The 16,161-nt window shown below is 42.9% G+C and overlaps 1 protein-coding gene across 3 annotated transcripts in view; it reads left to right on the top strand.

The window, feature by feature from the left end:
* MYO5B (myosin VB) overlaps positions 1-16,161 on the top strand; it is a 397,560-nt gene that overhangs the window by 142,964 nt on the left and 238,435 nt on the right. For all 3 annotated transcript variants that reach the window (XM_015121932.3, XM_015121933.3, XM_077975469.1), the window contains exon 2: positions 5,357-5,467. In XM_015121932.3, coding sequence (XP_014977418.1) covers positions 5,357-5,467 — 111 coding nt within the window. The remainder of the gene's footprint in view (positions 1-5,356; positions 5,468-16,161) is intronic.

Below are 16,161 nucleotides of genomic sequence, written 5' to 3' on the forward strand. Positions count from 1 at the left end.
GGAACAGAGGGTTGGAGAATAGCTTGGTACTAATGCATTTACATTTGATGTAGGCATCTGCCTTCTCTAGGAAATATGTGGGGCTCTTTTCAAAAGAACTTTCCAAAAATCACAAGCTTTTCTTTGATAATTAGGTCAGACTTGCTCTTTTATTTACTTTGATATGATGGAATTAAGTGTTGTTAAAATAGGATAGTGACAAATTGAGTGGCATGGTAATTGGGTTGTATGAGTGAATTTGTCTGTCTTACAGTCTGTTGGCTTACAGTAAATCTGGTAGAGGTCAGATTTGTTTGAAGACATTCCTTGAAGGTGAGAAAAAATTAAGAGGCAACACAGATCCTTGGTTCTAGAGAGTTTGTCTGGCTCATAAAATAATGGCTTTCTGTGAAAATATTTTACTGCTTTTTCATAGACTTGTAATGAGAACTGATGCCAGGAGAGAGTGTGTACAGGATACTGTTTGCATTCTCTACAACCAGAACAGTGTGTGTGTGTGTGTGTGTTTAAACTGAGAAAAAATTTACATAATATAAAACTAACCATTTTAAAGTGAACAATTTGGCATTTAGTACATTCAGTGTTTTGCAACCACTATCTCTGTCTGGTTACCAAAACACTTTCATTGCTCCAAAAAGAAACCCTTCCCCTCCGAATCTTTCCATCTCCAAAGCTCAGATCACATCTGCCTTCCTCAGGTCTTTCCCAGCTACTGTAGTCTTGTCTCTCCCTTCTTAGTTCACGTGTCTGTTTCTTGGCCATATATTTTATACTCATCATATACTGCTTTGTACTTGATTACAGAAGTAATGCGTCTTCCTTGAGGTGGTGGGTTGGCGGGGTTGTTCACAAAGCCAGCATGTAAGGCAAAATTTGATTATGGTTAAAATTTCTCTTGGAAGATCTATAAATTTCTCATTATATGCAGGATGAATGACATTGGGTAAACCGCCCTGCTCAGTAATTTATAGACACTTTAAGCTGAGAATCCATAAAGTAAGATAAAAGTGAGGAGGCCAAGCGGGGACGTGGCAGCTGTGAACCATCCTGCACAGAACAGAGGGTTCACTTCATTCTGATTTAACAATGAACTGCTGTAATCTCAATGTGTGTCCATGTGTCTTTATTGCAGAGATTGACCAGACACATATCTTGTGGCCAAATATTTACTAGATTTGCGTCTAAAGTTTGCTTTATCAGATCTGCATATAGAAAATCCTTTTAAACGTCATGCAAGAATTTGGCTACCAACTTTCTCTCTAACAAAGTCGGCATTAACTTGTTTCCCCCTCTCTCCCTGTCTTCCTTCTCTCCACTGGATAGATGTTACTCTCCCTAGGAGTTGGTCACATCACCCCATTAGGGCATATTTTTATGTGAGTTATCGACCCAACTAGATATACGTCCCTTAGGTTCAGGAGCTAGATCTCCGTGTTCGTACTTGGTTACATGGTACTTATCACAATGTGTTTTAGGTATAAACCAGGTGCCCCATGAATGAACATTCTCTGTTCACTGATTCCTGTACTCAGCATGAACATTTAGTGAGCATCTGTTCCATGCCAGGGTGTGCTAGATCACAGGGATACAAAGATGCCCAACAGTAGATTTGAAAGACCTTGCTGTAATGAGATGAAACTAATGTGAAAGAAATGACTGCAAAACCAGAAGGAAAGCTAATCATAGAAGAATTTATAGTGGCAGGTTACAGTTGGGTAGGGCTAACTCTATGGGTAACAGGGAAGGAAGTTATCGGTGAGGAGATGGTGCTGGAAGTTGGACCCTGCCCACATGGACAAGTGAGGAAGGGCACTGTGGCCTGAGGAAATAGTAAGTACAAGGACAGAGGTTGGCATGCTTTCCTGTAAAGGATCAGAGAGTAAACATTTTACTGTGTGTGTGTGTGTGTGTTTTCTCTGAGGCAGAGTCTTGCTCTGTCACCCAGGCTGCAGTGCAGTGATACGATCTCTGCTGACGCAACCTCTGCCTCCCAGACTCAAGCAATTCTCCTGCTTCAGCCTCCCGAGTAGCTGGGATTACAGGCACCCACCACCATGCATGAATAATTTTTGTAATTTTAGTAGAGATGGGGTTTTGCCGTGTTGGCCAGGCTGGTTTCGAACTCCTGAGCTCAAATGATCTGCCCACCTCGACTTCCCAAAGTGCTGGGATTACAGGTGTGAGCCATTGTGCCTGGCCTACTATGTTTTTTAAATGGCTTTGAACCATAGGGTCTCTGTCATTACTTTTTGTTTTTTGAGACAGAGTCTCATTTTGTTGTCCAGGCTGGAGTGCAGTGGCACAATCATAGCTCACTGTAACCTTGAGCTTCTTGGCTCCAGGGACCCTCATGCCTCAGCCTTCTGAATAGCTAGGACTACAAGCATGCACCACCACATCTGGCTTTTTTTTTCTTTTTTTTTTTTTTAAGTTTTGTAGAGACAGGGTCTTGCTATGTTGCCCAGGCCAGTCTCAAACTCCTATCCTCAAATGATCTTCCTGCCTCTGCTCCCAAAATGCTAGAATGATAGGCATGAACCACTGTACCTGGCCTTCAATCCTAGCATTAAAATGTGAAAGTATTACATAGATAATATATCAATGAATGAATGAATGTGGCTGTGTTCCCAGGAAACTTGATTTATGGGCATCAGAATTTGACTTTCATGTAATTTTTTTCATGTTACGTGAATATCCTTCTTTTGAGCTTTTTTCAACCATTCTTAACTCATGGGCTGTACAAAAACAGGCAATACAGGCAGTGTGCTAGATTTGTCCCACAGCTGTAGTTTGCTGATGTATTCTCAAAGGCGGGAAGAGTGAGATGATGTTGCAGTAATGGAAGAGTAAGCAGTTAGTATGAGGATTCTGATACAGTGAGTCTGGGGGAAGCTGAAATTCTACGCTTATAACCTGCTCCTAGGTGATGACGATGCTGAGGTCCTCACTTGGAGGAGCAAAGAGCTAAAGTAACATTGGAGTCCCACTGTGCCCCTTATGTTGTGGTAGTTTTTGTGGGTGTGGGACAACATGAGAAGCCAATTGTATGCCTACCAGGTGTTCTCAGTCTCTTTAGAGAGATTTATATAACTAGAAAGGTACATGAACTCCCCTACAATAAAAGTTGAGATTGAGCCAGGCAATGAGATTCTTCAGTGCTAGATGCAACTAACCACTCCATGAGTGGCATATGGGCCACAGGGTGATGACCATCAGAGTCCTTGGCTGAGCTGGGACTGGGCTCCCTGGCTTCCAGGATCTACACAACATCACCTCCATTCAGTTCCTATTGGGATTTTCCTGTTCCTTTCTGGTTATTCCTCATTCTGTTATCTTGAGCCATTCCTGACATGATTTACACGGAGTGGAGACTTTGCTTTAGGTAAAATTTCTTGGGTGTGCTGGCTGAAGGGGGAGTCTCAGGAGTGGAACTCAGTGATGAGAGAGCTGTGGTGAGGCTGAAGGATGGGCACTCACGTGAAGCTTAGGGACAGGAGCTTACAGGTCATCACAGCTGGATGGATGGTGGGCTTAAACGATAGTGGAGAAAGTGAGGACACCTGGGGGTAGAAGAAATGTTGACAGTTAAGGTCAGCAAATGCTCCGAAAGTTTTCTCTGGAGGTATCTCAGAACCTTCTTTATATTTTACTCGGGAGCTCTCAGATGCTATAAAGCTCTTTGTTATTATAAAGCTCTATATTATTTTACTATAAAGATATGGCAATATCTTGCCATAAGGCAGCAGGCTCAAGAAGCAGGAAGAAGGTTAAGATTCTGTGAATTTGTTTCTTAGTAATGAAACAGATGACTTTGGCTTGTACCCTGAGTTGGGATGTCAAGGATGCAAAGTGGTCGATGTTTGCTTTCTCATTGACTGGTATTCTGATTCTATTGCCTTACAACTTTCACTGCTCCATAGTGAATTAGAGGCAAGTGTAGGAGGGGTCAGGATCTTGCTTTTAAAAGAAAAAAAGGCCTCTGATTACCTGGAGGAAAACACTGCTTTGAAAAAAAAAAAAAAAGGACCAAAATAAAGCCATCTGGCTGCATGTGCACAGTTAACAGACTGGCCCAGGGTCTGTGCTCAGCTGTCACTCCAGGAGTGAAGTGGATGATGCTGACCCAAGCACATGTTCTGGTTGAGCTTTTGGTCAAAAGAACCATTTATTTCAGGTTTCCTGATAATATTCTGTGGCCAAGAAGCCAGATGTATGTGTGTGTGCCTGTACACTGACAGCTTCTACAGAAAATAGGCCCTGTGGAAGTTGCCTACCTATGAGATGAAAATGCAGAAATTCTGACAGCTGTGCGGTGGGATGCCAGGAGATCCAGATGCTGCCATTCAGTACTTGTTAGTGTCTCTGGGAACTTTTATGTCACCTCAGATCCTGACTGAGGTGTCTGAGGTACAGCCAAGAATTAATATTTTCCAGGCTCCCCAGGTGATTCTGACTGCAAACAGGGCTGGGAACCCCCTAGTTATGTTGAGAATGTGCTGGGCAAGTCACTGACAGTTAATCCTGTATCACTGCTTTACCAAGGGCTGTGTTCTTTCCGGCCTGAACTTGGCCCTATTCAATGACTTTATCTGCAAATCAGGATAGCTGCTTGGGGAGGGTGAGTGAAAGTTTTGGGTTTGTGGCTTAAAGAATGGACAAATAGGCCGGGCATGGTGGCTCCTGTCTGTCATCCCAACACTTTGGGAGGCTGAGATGGGAGGATCACAGGAGTTGGAGGCTGCAGTAACCTGTGATCACACCACTGCATGCTAGCCTGGATAACAGAGTGAGACCGCATCTGAAAAAAAGAAAAGGAGTGGACAGATAAATTGAGGTGGCTGACAACTTGAGGACACTTAAATGCACTTTCCATTTCCTGACCACTGTCTTTCACTTCTGCAGGAAAATGACTGTCTCTGAATGCAGAATATCAGAGCAGAGATTCCCAAGCTTTGAACATTTGCTGTACTGTCTTGGCTTTTGCCTGTGCCGTTTTGTTTGTAGCCTGCTAAATAACTCCCTCTGACATCGCTATTTTGTAACACCCTTTGAGATATGGTGCAATATCTAGTGTATATAAACAAATGCAGGCTCAGCAGTCTCTTGGGTAGAATTTTGATTTCATTGATCTGCAGCGTTCTTTTAACATCTAAAAGGTGCCTTCTGCTACCAGTCCTGTGAGTTGTTCCCGTTATCATGATATTGGATCACGTTGTGTCCTGAAATGAGAAGGTGGGGAGAGGCATGCAGATAGCTTTAGAAGTTCTCCTGATGGGCCCTTTCTAGGTAGTGACATACATTTAGAAATCTGAGAGCTTTGTTCTGTATCTAAGTTTCTTCTGTTTTAATCTTTCAGTGCACAAGGGTCTGGATCCCTGACCCTGATGAGGTATGGCGCTCAGCTGAGTTAACCAAGGACTACAAAGAAGGAGACAAGAGCCTGCAGCTCAGACTGGAAGATGAAACGGTAAGAGCGAGTCCTGGGCAGAGGGTGGGGGGAGCTCAGGAGTGCAAGGAACAGGAGTAGATAGTACATTGTGGGCTGGAGTTTTTCCTGGATATTGGAACTCCTGAGCCCTTGGATTCTTTCTTGTTGCTATTTGATGTATGTGAAAGTGCTAAGCCAGGAAGCCGCTCTATGGATGTCACACAAAAAATAAGTGCTTATTGGGGTTAGCAGCTGAGAGATCATTGGTGGTCAAGGCAGGAATCTTCTCAGTGGAGTGGAGGGAACAGGAGGTTGAGACCTCACTGGGAAGTGAGGGAGAGGAGCTGCTACAAGGGTCCCTGCAGGGCACAGTGGTTGGAGCCAGCCTGCCTGGGTTGGGATCCTGGCTCAGCCATCACTAGCTTTGTGACCTTACATCAGTTCTCAATCTTTCTGTGCCTGTTACTTCATCTGTAAAATGGGAGTGCTAGTTTATCTAGGGCTGTTTTGAGAATAAGATGGGTTAATACGTGGCAAATACTTAAAATAGTGCCTGGCACATAAGTGCTCCCTATGTGTTAGCTGCTGTAGTGAGCATTTTTTATTTTTTGACCTTCGGGCTGTTTCTTTCAAGTGGAAGACAAGGTAGTAACTATGAAATTCTATTCCTCCTGATATGTCTGATTTAGTTTACCTTCTCATGAGCCTTTTGTGACCACTGCCTCTGCAACTGTTGCATTTCACAAATAACAGATGCTCACCCTATATGCTGTGCCAGGTCCCAGGGGCAGATGGGTGAAGGCCATGCTGTTTCAGATAGCTCAGTGCTAAAGGGGAGCAGTGAACATGAATACGAAAGTGAGACAAAGTATTATGATAAATGGCAGTAGGCATGGAAGTGAGTGCAGGAGGTATAGGAGAGAAAAGGAACCCACTCTTTTTAAAGAGATGGGATCTCCCTGTGTTGCCCAGGTGGGCCTCAAACTCCTGGGCTCAAGTGATCCTCTTCCTGCCTCAGCCCCCGGAGGAGCTGGGTGGGACTCCTCTTGAGGAGAGGGGGTTTTGAGAAGGAGCTGGACATGGAAGATTCAGGGTGCAGTGACCAGGAGTAGAGTGTCCCAGGCAGGAACTGTGTGTACCAAAGCCCTGAGACCTTGTCCTGTCCCAGGAAAGGGAAGGAGGCCAGTGCATCTGGGAGCTGTCAGGGAAGGGATGGTTGGGTGGCTTCAGCCTGAGGATGCAGGCAGAAGTAGTTCATGCAGCCTTTACCGTGGGGGAGACGACTGGGAGAAAAATAGGTTTGGAACAAAATGGTTGGTAACAAATTAAGAATCGACTTTGGGACGGATTGAGTTTGGGCTGCAGAACAGACATTGCTTGGAGAAAAGGTTTGGGTTGGAGAGACTATTTCCTCTCTGAATGGCAACAGCACTACAAGTGTGTACCATATCCTCTGTCCTTTGATCATTTCCTGCCTATTATTGGTCTTGTCTCCTTTTCTAGATGGTTGGTGATTAACTTGTTGATTGAACATCCTACCACTAACTTCTGTTTTGTATCAACTTAAGCATACCACTTGGTAAACCTGGAACATGAGCTTGTTAGAAAACGTCTGTACCGAGGTATACATCCCTCACATTCCTCTTCCTAGTAGGCAGCATTTGCTAGCCACCTCTTGCTTTTGAGATGACAAGCACAACTCCCAACAGATGGAATTATGTTTACCATGTTGAATAACTTCCCACCCCACGCCGGGGGAAAAAAAAATGAAATTAGTCCACCCACTTGAGTGGTATATCTTCTACTCTACTCCAGCAGATTTCATTTCAGTTGATCTTTTCTAGTGGGTGGGTGTTTTTAAAAAGTTGTACAGAGGTAGTGAGGAATGATCTGCCATGTTGCTAAAACAGAGCAGATGCTCACCCACCCTGCTGAAAATGAATTTGGCCCTGCATGACTAATCCTGGCAGCTGCCCAGACCCCATCCCTTCCTTCCCCTGCTGCAAGGCCGAGCAGCATGTAATTGGAAGGGAAGCCTGGCGCTGGAGATTAGCAGCTCTCAAGAAATAATGGGCTCTGAACATCTGAGTCTGTCCAGGTTGCTCATGGGCAGTGGCTTGTCCACGGCTAGCTCTGAGCTATCATTACGAGTGACTTGGCGGAGCTGTGGACTAGAGGCCAGGAGCACAGAAATTACGTGGCCAGACTTTGAATGCTTGCAGAGAGTCTCCTCTGAAGCTGAAATTATCCATGGTGTACTATGCTGGCTGGAAAATCTGCCCCAGCAGCCTCTTCCAACCAACCTCGTGCATCCTCCCTCCTCCTGAAGTTCAGTAGTGTGGGTTTCACTGCATCAGCAAAGGATTAACATCAGTTAGATTCTCTTCCAGAAAGACAATGATGTTCCTGACCTCTAACTTATAATAGGACCTTCTGCCTACTTGCTAACTTGTCCCCTCTTCAAGACAGTCAAGCTTCTATCTGTGCCTCTAAAAGATTTTTTCATTCTTTCTTTTGCTCATCCATGCATTCATTCATTTCTATCGTAGTAAAATATATGTAGCATAAAATTTACCATGCTAACCATTTTTAAGTGTAAAATTCAGTGGCAGTCAGCAGCAACTCAGTGGTATTCACATTGTGTAACCATCACCACTATCCTTCTTCAGAACTCTTCCTCTTATACAACTGAAACTTGGTCCCCCTTAAACACCAACTTCCCAATCTCTTCTCCCCTCACAGCACCTGGAAAACTCCATTCTACTTTCTGAGTTTGATGATCCCAGGTACCTCATAGAAGTGGAATCATACAGTATTCGTCCTTTTGTGTCTGTCTTATTTCACCTGGCATAATATGTTTCATATTGAAGTCAACAAGATGATAAACTTCTTGGGGGAATAGCATCTTTTTCTCCCCAGAGCCGTGATGGGTACAAGATATCTAGGCATGCCAACTCTTAGCACAAGACTGTTTTTAGAGTGGATCAGGCTTTCAGGGGATGCGGAACTTGGTGATGAGGTAGCTTCTGCATGCTCTGCTTGGAGCACCTCTGTGCAGGCCAGGCCTTCTCTCTCTTGGCCCCACCTCCCTTTCTGACTGCTTGACTCCTGCCCTCTAGTGTCAGGGAAAACTCTCCTTGTTTCCATGGTTTTTAATTTAAATTTCATTTTTCAGCTGAGTTTGTATCTACTATCTATCACCCACCTTGATGATGAGTACTCCCTCTGGGCAAGGCCCTGATCTAGCATTCATGAATGAGAGGAAGACAGGGGAGCATGTGAGCTTTTCAAAGACGAACAAACTCCACCGTCTCAGTATTTCCAAGCCCACCCTGACATTTGGAGGGCCAGAGCAAGAGAATGTAACCCTACATCTGTTTAAAGTATATTTTATCAAATTATTTAAATCTTATGTTTTTAATTAAAAACATTTTTGAACATTTACTGTTTTAAAAATATAGTTGCAATTCTATTCAATCTCTATCCAGCTGCCAATATGTAGAATCACTATCTTGGTTTGGGCATGTTATACCTGCACATATGTGTAAACACATGAGTAGTATAAATTGTTCAGTATTTCAAAGCATTCCTCCTCTGTCATGTTGCAGGGGTTGCAAATACTTAGCACCCCTGGAACCATGACAAGAGCACATGGAGAAGCAAGGACTTGGACCTTCGGCCCAATTAGAAAATGATAATCCATTATGAAAGGATCTTTTGCATGGGCTATCTGAAAGGAAAGATAATGAGTTTGTCCTCCCTTTTACTTAAGCATCTTTGCTGCCTGATTCTTCCCCACACTCCAAAGCACCAGTACTGGCATTGTTTCTCCAGTACTGGCAGTGTTTTAACCCATGAACCTCAAGGCAACTGGGCACTGTTGTCTTGTTTCAAGAACACAGGACAAGGTGTGGAGAAGTGTTTCTCTGGGGCCTGAAGGTGTTAGGCACCAGAGCGGTGTTGAGCATTTCAGGTCATGCTGTGACAGCACTGAATGTTGATCCCAAGGACGGAGGCACACCATATGTTCTTTAGTAATTTATATTATGTGATATTTAATGCCCTCTGCAACACAGTGTCAGGGAAGGGGTCCCTCTTGCTTGGGTCTAAGGATGGTACTGAACATATCAAGACATTATAGCAAGGTCCTATCAAACATGGTTCCTCATGTCAAGAAGCTATAGTCTCACAGAACCACTAGGACTATTGTCCTTGCATATTGGTGCACTCAGACTCATATACCTTGAGAATGCAGAGCACTTGTCTACTCAGTGCAGCTTAAATGCCTGCTGTGCACACATCTGGCAAAACCAGAGAGCTCAGAATGTCTGAGGGATACCCTTCTGAAACCAGCAAGGCTTCTTAGTAGAGATAGAGTTGGATTACTTCTTTTAGCTGGCCATTTTAGTTCTTATCATAATGCTGGTTTTTGGGTCTCCTAATAATTTTTATTTTTATCTTTATCTTGCTTTCAATTGCTCAGTTATCATGGTTATACTGTACATACACAAAATGTTTTAGCGTAAAATATAATGTATATAATTATCTACTGGTAATATTGCTACCACTGTAATTAGTCATCTTGTCTAAAGAGTCAAAGTGTAAAAAAAATTATGGTAAAATACACATAATGACTCAACATTTTCACCATGTTTAAGTGTACTGTTCAGTGGCGTTAAGTATATTCACAGTGTTGTGCAAGCATCACCACCGTCTGCAGATAAGTACTCTTGAAGCTCTTTCTAATTTATTGTCATTGACCTATTTTTCCTGCGAATTTTTTCCCTGCTAATTTTTTACCCGTAGGTTAGGATGCTTTGCCCAGCTGCTTCAGATTGGAGATGAGTGGGGCAGCAATTTGCGCCCCTGTCTCGAACATTTGGCAATGTCTGGGCACATTTTTCGTTGTCACAACTGTCATGAGGAGGATTTGCTACTGGCATCTAGTGGAATGCTTCTAAGTGCTCTGTAATGCACAAGGTGGCACCCCCACAACAGAGAACTATCCAGCCGCAGATGTTAACAGTGACAAGGTTGAGAAACTCAGGTTTAAGCCCATTGGGAAAGTGGTCTGGTCTGTTCATTGCTGAAGTACACCAAGTTAGGAGTTAAACTGGGTCTCCATAGTTCCGACAGAATGTGTAAGCAGTGCAATAAATTGAAGTCAAAAGATTAACTTTGACTCCGTATTTTTATGCTGCTGTAATCTTGTTTATAATTCAAACTTCTTAATTGTGTGTTGACCAGGCAGTTTATCAGTAGCTTTTCATTTATAGACTTTTCTTCTTTTAATTACTTGCATCACTGTTCATTCATCATTCATTCATTAAAAATTATTATTGAGCAATTATGTGCCAGAGTCTGATTATACAACAGTAAAAATGACATATCTATATCTTTATGAAGTTTTCCATCCAACTTACAATGAAAATATACAATATAGGGTTTAGAATATGAAAAACTCAATTTCAAGAATCTGGAGAAGTCTTTCTAAAACAGTGATGTCCATGGCAAGCTATTTGACGCTACTCCACCCACCCTCTTATCTGAGCCTCTGAGTCCTCCAACTTCACACGTTTTTTTTTTTTGTTTGTTTGTTTGTTTGTTTGTTTTTTGTTTTTTTAGATGGAGTCCCACTCTGTTGCCCAAGCTGGGGTGCAGTGGTACAATCTCGGCACACTTCAACCTCTGCCTCCTGGGTTCAAGTGATTCTTGTGCCTCAGCCTCCTGAGTAGCTGGGATTACAAGCGTATGCCACCACACCCAGCTAATTTTTGTATTTTAAGTAGAGACGGAGTTTCACCATGTTGGCCAGGCTGATCTCGAACTCCTGAGCTCAGGTGATCTGCCAGCCTCTGCCTCCCAAAGTGCTGGGATTACAGGCATGAGCCACCATGACTGGCCCACACTCTCTTTGAAGCCCTTTTGGATACTACTTAGATTTCCTGCTGACTTCTCAAAGCAGGAACACTTAGGGTGTCAGAGATGATACCTTCATGCTTTGCCATGTTTCCTAGCCCCCTTGCAGTTCAGTGGGACCCTGTGATTACTTTTTTCGAGTGGGTGTGCTAGGTAGAACTGATGTCGATCACTTCAGGTGGAAGCAGAGAAGAACCCACAGGAGTTTGCTGTGCTCTTCTCTTCCTCTGCCTGTTGACTGTCAGGCAGCATGTTGGTGTCAGTGTGACCTTAGAGAGCAGAGCCTCAGTACCAGCCAGTCTTACACACCTAGCATAAAAGAGAAATAAACATTTGCAGTATTAAGCCACTGAAGTTTCAGGGTTAATTTGCTACTTCCTCATGACTTAACTGAATTTCCTAATTGGGAAGGTTACATAAATCAGAGTATTTTATTTTTCAAGTAATTGAGTGCCTGTGTTGTGCTTCGTGGTGCAAGAGGAAGAATAAGAAGGTTCTCTTTAAGGAGAATAAGCTTTCTGGGGACTGGAGAAGATGGCGGTAAAACTTAAACACAGGACTATTAGAGAATGAGACACAGCAGAACAGTCATTAAATGTTTGTGATTTTTTGTGCTTGTCTAGGACATAGCATAAAACAACCTTTTAATGAATATTAAATGAACCTAGAGCCACATGCTTGCTACTATAGTGAGGGTAAGTGGACTTCAGCTTTGAGGCTTCCTCTTACCTGGGAATAGAGTTTCCTGAACATTGTTTTTCTTCTAGGATAGCTGTTGTAATTTCACAAATGAGAAAACCCCTGCACCCATGCACCTAAGTTAGAAACGTTCAGCCAATGAAGTTGGAAGGACCCTTGAAGATTGCTGAAACTAGGCTTCCCATCTTACAATTAGGGAAACTGAGGTTCCTGGAAGTCAAGTGATGGGCTCAAGGCCTTGCAGAACTTGGGTTCAGTTTTTCTCAACTTTGGCTGTGCATTAGAAACCCCTGGGGAACTTAAAAGGCAAAGCCTAGGTTTCAGCCTGACTAATTAAATCAAAATCTTGGGATAGGATGTAGGTTATCTTTCTTAAAAGCTCTCCCAGGGATTCTAGTGTCCTGGGAGGGTTGAGAGCCACTGCTTTATTTGATGGACCAGGACTTGAATACAGGGGTTAACTCCTTTTCGGTGCCATTTCCACCTCTGGGTCAACACCAACTGCTTGCCAGTTGGTAACCCTGTTTTTACTAGCATATCTTTTTTTCTAGATCTTCTGGTTCCATGGGTAGATAATAAAAGCCAATTCTTTCTCCTCTTCTGTCCACTGTATGATTATTATTAGTTCCAAATATTTGGGAGTGTCATTCAAAGACGTTTTTATGATTATACCATCTTGCTGTTGTACTATGTAACACAGACATAGATTGAGGTATGGGAGAAGTTATCAGTGAATCAGACATTTCACTAAACTAATATTTTTTGAGCACCTACTAAGTAGTATAGAATCATAGGCCCACAGGGCTTAGAACAGTCTAGGCCAGCACTGCCAATAGAATATTGGCTGTGGTGAAATGTTCTGTATCTCAGTTGTCTAATGTGGCAGTCACTAGCTACATGTAGTTATTGGACCCTTAAAATGTGATGTGAAAGAAAATAAACTCTTAGAAGCCAGGATCGTGGTGGCTCACACCTGTAATCTCACACTTTGGGAGGCCAAGGTAGGTGGATCACCTGAAAGTTCTAGGCCAGCCTGGGCAACATGGCGAAACTCCGTCTCTACCAAAAATACAAAAATAAGCCAAGTGTGGTGGTACATACCTGTAGTCTGAGCTACTCGGGAGATTGAGGCAGGAGGATTGCTTGAGCTCAGGAGGTGGAGGTTGCAGCAAGTCAAGATTGTATCACTGCACTCCAGCCTGGGCAATAGAGCAAGACTCTGTCTCAAAAAGAAAAACTCTCAGGACCCCAAACTCACTGGGCCAAAGGGAGATTTAAGCTTGGGAACTGAGTCACGCAATACTGCTTTTCTTCTTTTCCCAAACAGCTGTAATTTTGCAGCCCTGTGTCATAGCCTCATCTGTAAGCTGTGCTCCCACAATGATAGAAGACCACATTATCTCCCCAGGTGGCTTTCCTCACAAATTGCTTACAAGGAAATTTCTTGAGTCCCTAAATCTTCCAGGGTACATATCACTCCTATAAACTAGGCCTACAAAACTGAGTTCTGTGGACTCTCACCATGACAATGTCAATTACCAGCTTATCTTCATAGGTACAGCACAAGGACAAGACCAGAAATCATCCCTCTGCCTACTCTGAGACAAATGCACAATGGACTTTTTCATTTTCTCTCTTTTCACATGTAAAATATGGATTTACTGAGGCTCATCAGAGCCTCACAAGAGTGTAACCATTTGTCTCACTGCTTACCCTCCTTCTCCCTCCCTTTTTTCCCCTTCTGCTTGCTCTTTCCCTTTTAAATACTGAAGTTCCCAACCCCCCTTGAAGTTTCCAAACCCCCCGGACAAAGCATAGGCTGCAGATGCTCATGAATCTTATATTTTTCCCTGCCTGCATCCTCAGCCTTGGCTAGACAAACCTCTGTTAATCGAGACCTGCCTCAGTCACTTTGTGTTAACAGTGGCTAGTGTGACTGAGAAACTAAGGTTTCAGTTGAATTTAATTTTATTAATTTCACTGAAATAGCCACATAGGGCTAGGAGCTACCCTCCTGGAGAGCTCAGGTATAGACCAGTTCCTACTCTAGGCCTCCTGCCACTCACACTTGTCTAGTCCTGCTTGTCAGACTGGGACCAATTGGGGACCTCCATCTGTTCCTGATTCCCGGCTCCTAGTTGCAGAAAGGAGCCAAGGTCCACTCTGAGTGGTGACAAAGCATTAATTTTGTGATAAGTGTTAACATTTAGCCTCCTTTTCACCTCTAAAGGCCCAGTTAATATGGAGTGGATGGAATCTTTTGTGCCAGAAAGTTCATGGCCCCGATCACTGTCATAAACACTTAGATGTCAAATAAAACCATGTTAGCTGTAAATGCCAGACACTAGCAGCAGTATTAGAATCAGATTCCTGTTATAGGAAAAAATCTGTTGTCAAGTCTCTCACTCCTTCCTTCCCTCTGGATGTGCACACACCCCAGAATCCGCAGCTTTGGCTGCTGAGCTTGCAGCCCCTCTTTGCTGCTGCTCTGGGCATTTTTACTCCTGATCAGTTTTACTGAAACCAATACCACTGCTTTATTTGTCGATGGTTTTCACAAAACTGCATGTGTGTTTGCCTCCACGTGCTTGGGGGAAGAGTCTTTTTTAAAAAAATATTTTTATTGCCATAGGTTTTTGGGGAACAGGTAGTATTTGGTTAGGTGAGTAAGTTCTTTAGTGGTGATTTGTGAGATTTGGTGCACCCATCTCCCAAGCAGTATACACTGAACCCAATTTTGTAGTCTTTTATCCCTCACCCCTTTTCCTCTAAGTCCCCAAAGTCCATTGTATCATTTTTATGCCTTCGCATCCTCATAGCTTAGCTCCTGCTTATGAGTGAGAACATGCAATATTTGGTTTTCCATTCCTGAGTTACTTAGAATCTCCAATCCCATCTAGGTTGCTGCTAATGCCATTAAGTCATTCCTTTTTATGGCTGAGTAATAATTCCATTATATATATATAAACATATATAAATATGTATATAAAATATATAAAAAACATATACACACGCACACACATATATATATACACACCACAATTTCTTTATCCACTCATTTATTTGATAGACATTTGAGTTGGTTCCAAATTTTGGAATTGTGAATTGTGCTGCGATAAACATGCATGAGCAAGTATCTTTTTCATGTAATGACTCTTTTCCTCTGGGTAGATATACAGTAGTGGGATTGCTAGATCAAATGGTAGTTCTACTTTTAGTTCTTTAAGGAATCTATACGCTATTTTCCATAATGGTTGTATTAGTTTCCATTCTTGGGGGGAGAGTTGAAGAGATTCATCTGAGAATCGAGAGGAGGCCAGCATTTCTGCCTCAGGAGTTGAAGCCGTTGGGCTCAGGTCCCGGCTTTCTAATCTGAAAGAGGAGTGGCTGAGTGAGATGAGCTCTGTGGCTCTGCACCTGGAAGTCCCTGTGCTGCCTGCTGAGCTGGGTGCAGAGCCCGGAAGAGGAGGACAGCTGTGCTCCCTCAGGTCTGGGGACATCTCCACCAAGGTGTCTTTGGGATGCTTTGTGAGGAGGGAGGTCTGATTAGAATGCTGGTGATACCACTAACAGTGGATGAAGAAGGCTGCCAACTCTAGAATTGAATGAAATAAAAATCAGCACTCTGACATTCTCCATTTCCCCCTGTTCCCACCTTGTGGAAATTTGTCTGCGTCATCTACGTGATAGTTAATGGTTCACTGGTTTCCTGTATAGACAAAGTTTAATATAAATAAAAAACCTTTTCACAAAAAAGAGCCTTGATTAATATGAAGAAAAAAACAGGGAACTGTATAAAGGAAATCCCACTAACAGAGATAACCAATGATTTTTTGCATGGTCATTCATCTAGGCTTTAATACATTTTTAAATAAAGGGAATCCTCTTACACACTTTATTCCTATAGCATACTTTTTTTTTTTTTTTTTTTTTAATTCAGAAGAATGCTATGAGCAGCTGCCTGACTGTCCCTGTAGTTTTTCTTTCACTGTCTATAGCTTCAATGAGAACATATCTTGGCTCACTTGTGAAATTATTTCATGAGACCAAGGAAGAAGAGTTCATCAATGAAAAAATTCTGATTTAGGTGTTGCCTGCTAAGATATAAACCTCCA

This window comes from Macaca mulatta, chromosome 18, assembly GCF_049350105.2.
Source record: "Macaca mulatta isolate MMU2019108-1 chromosome 18, T2T-MMU8v2.0, whole genome shotgun sequence".
Classification (NCBI taxonomy): Eukaryota; Metazoa; Chordata; class Mammalia; order Primates; family Cercopithecidae; genus Macaca; species Macaca mulatta.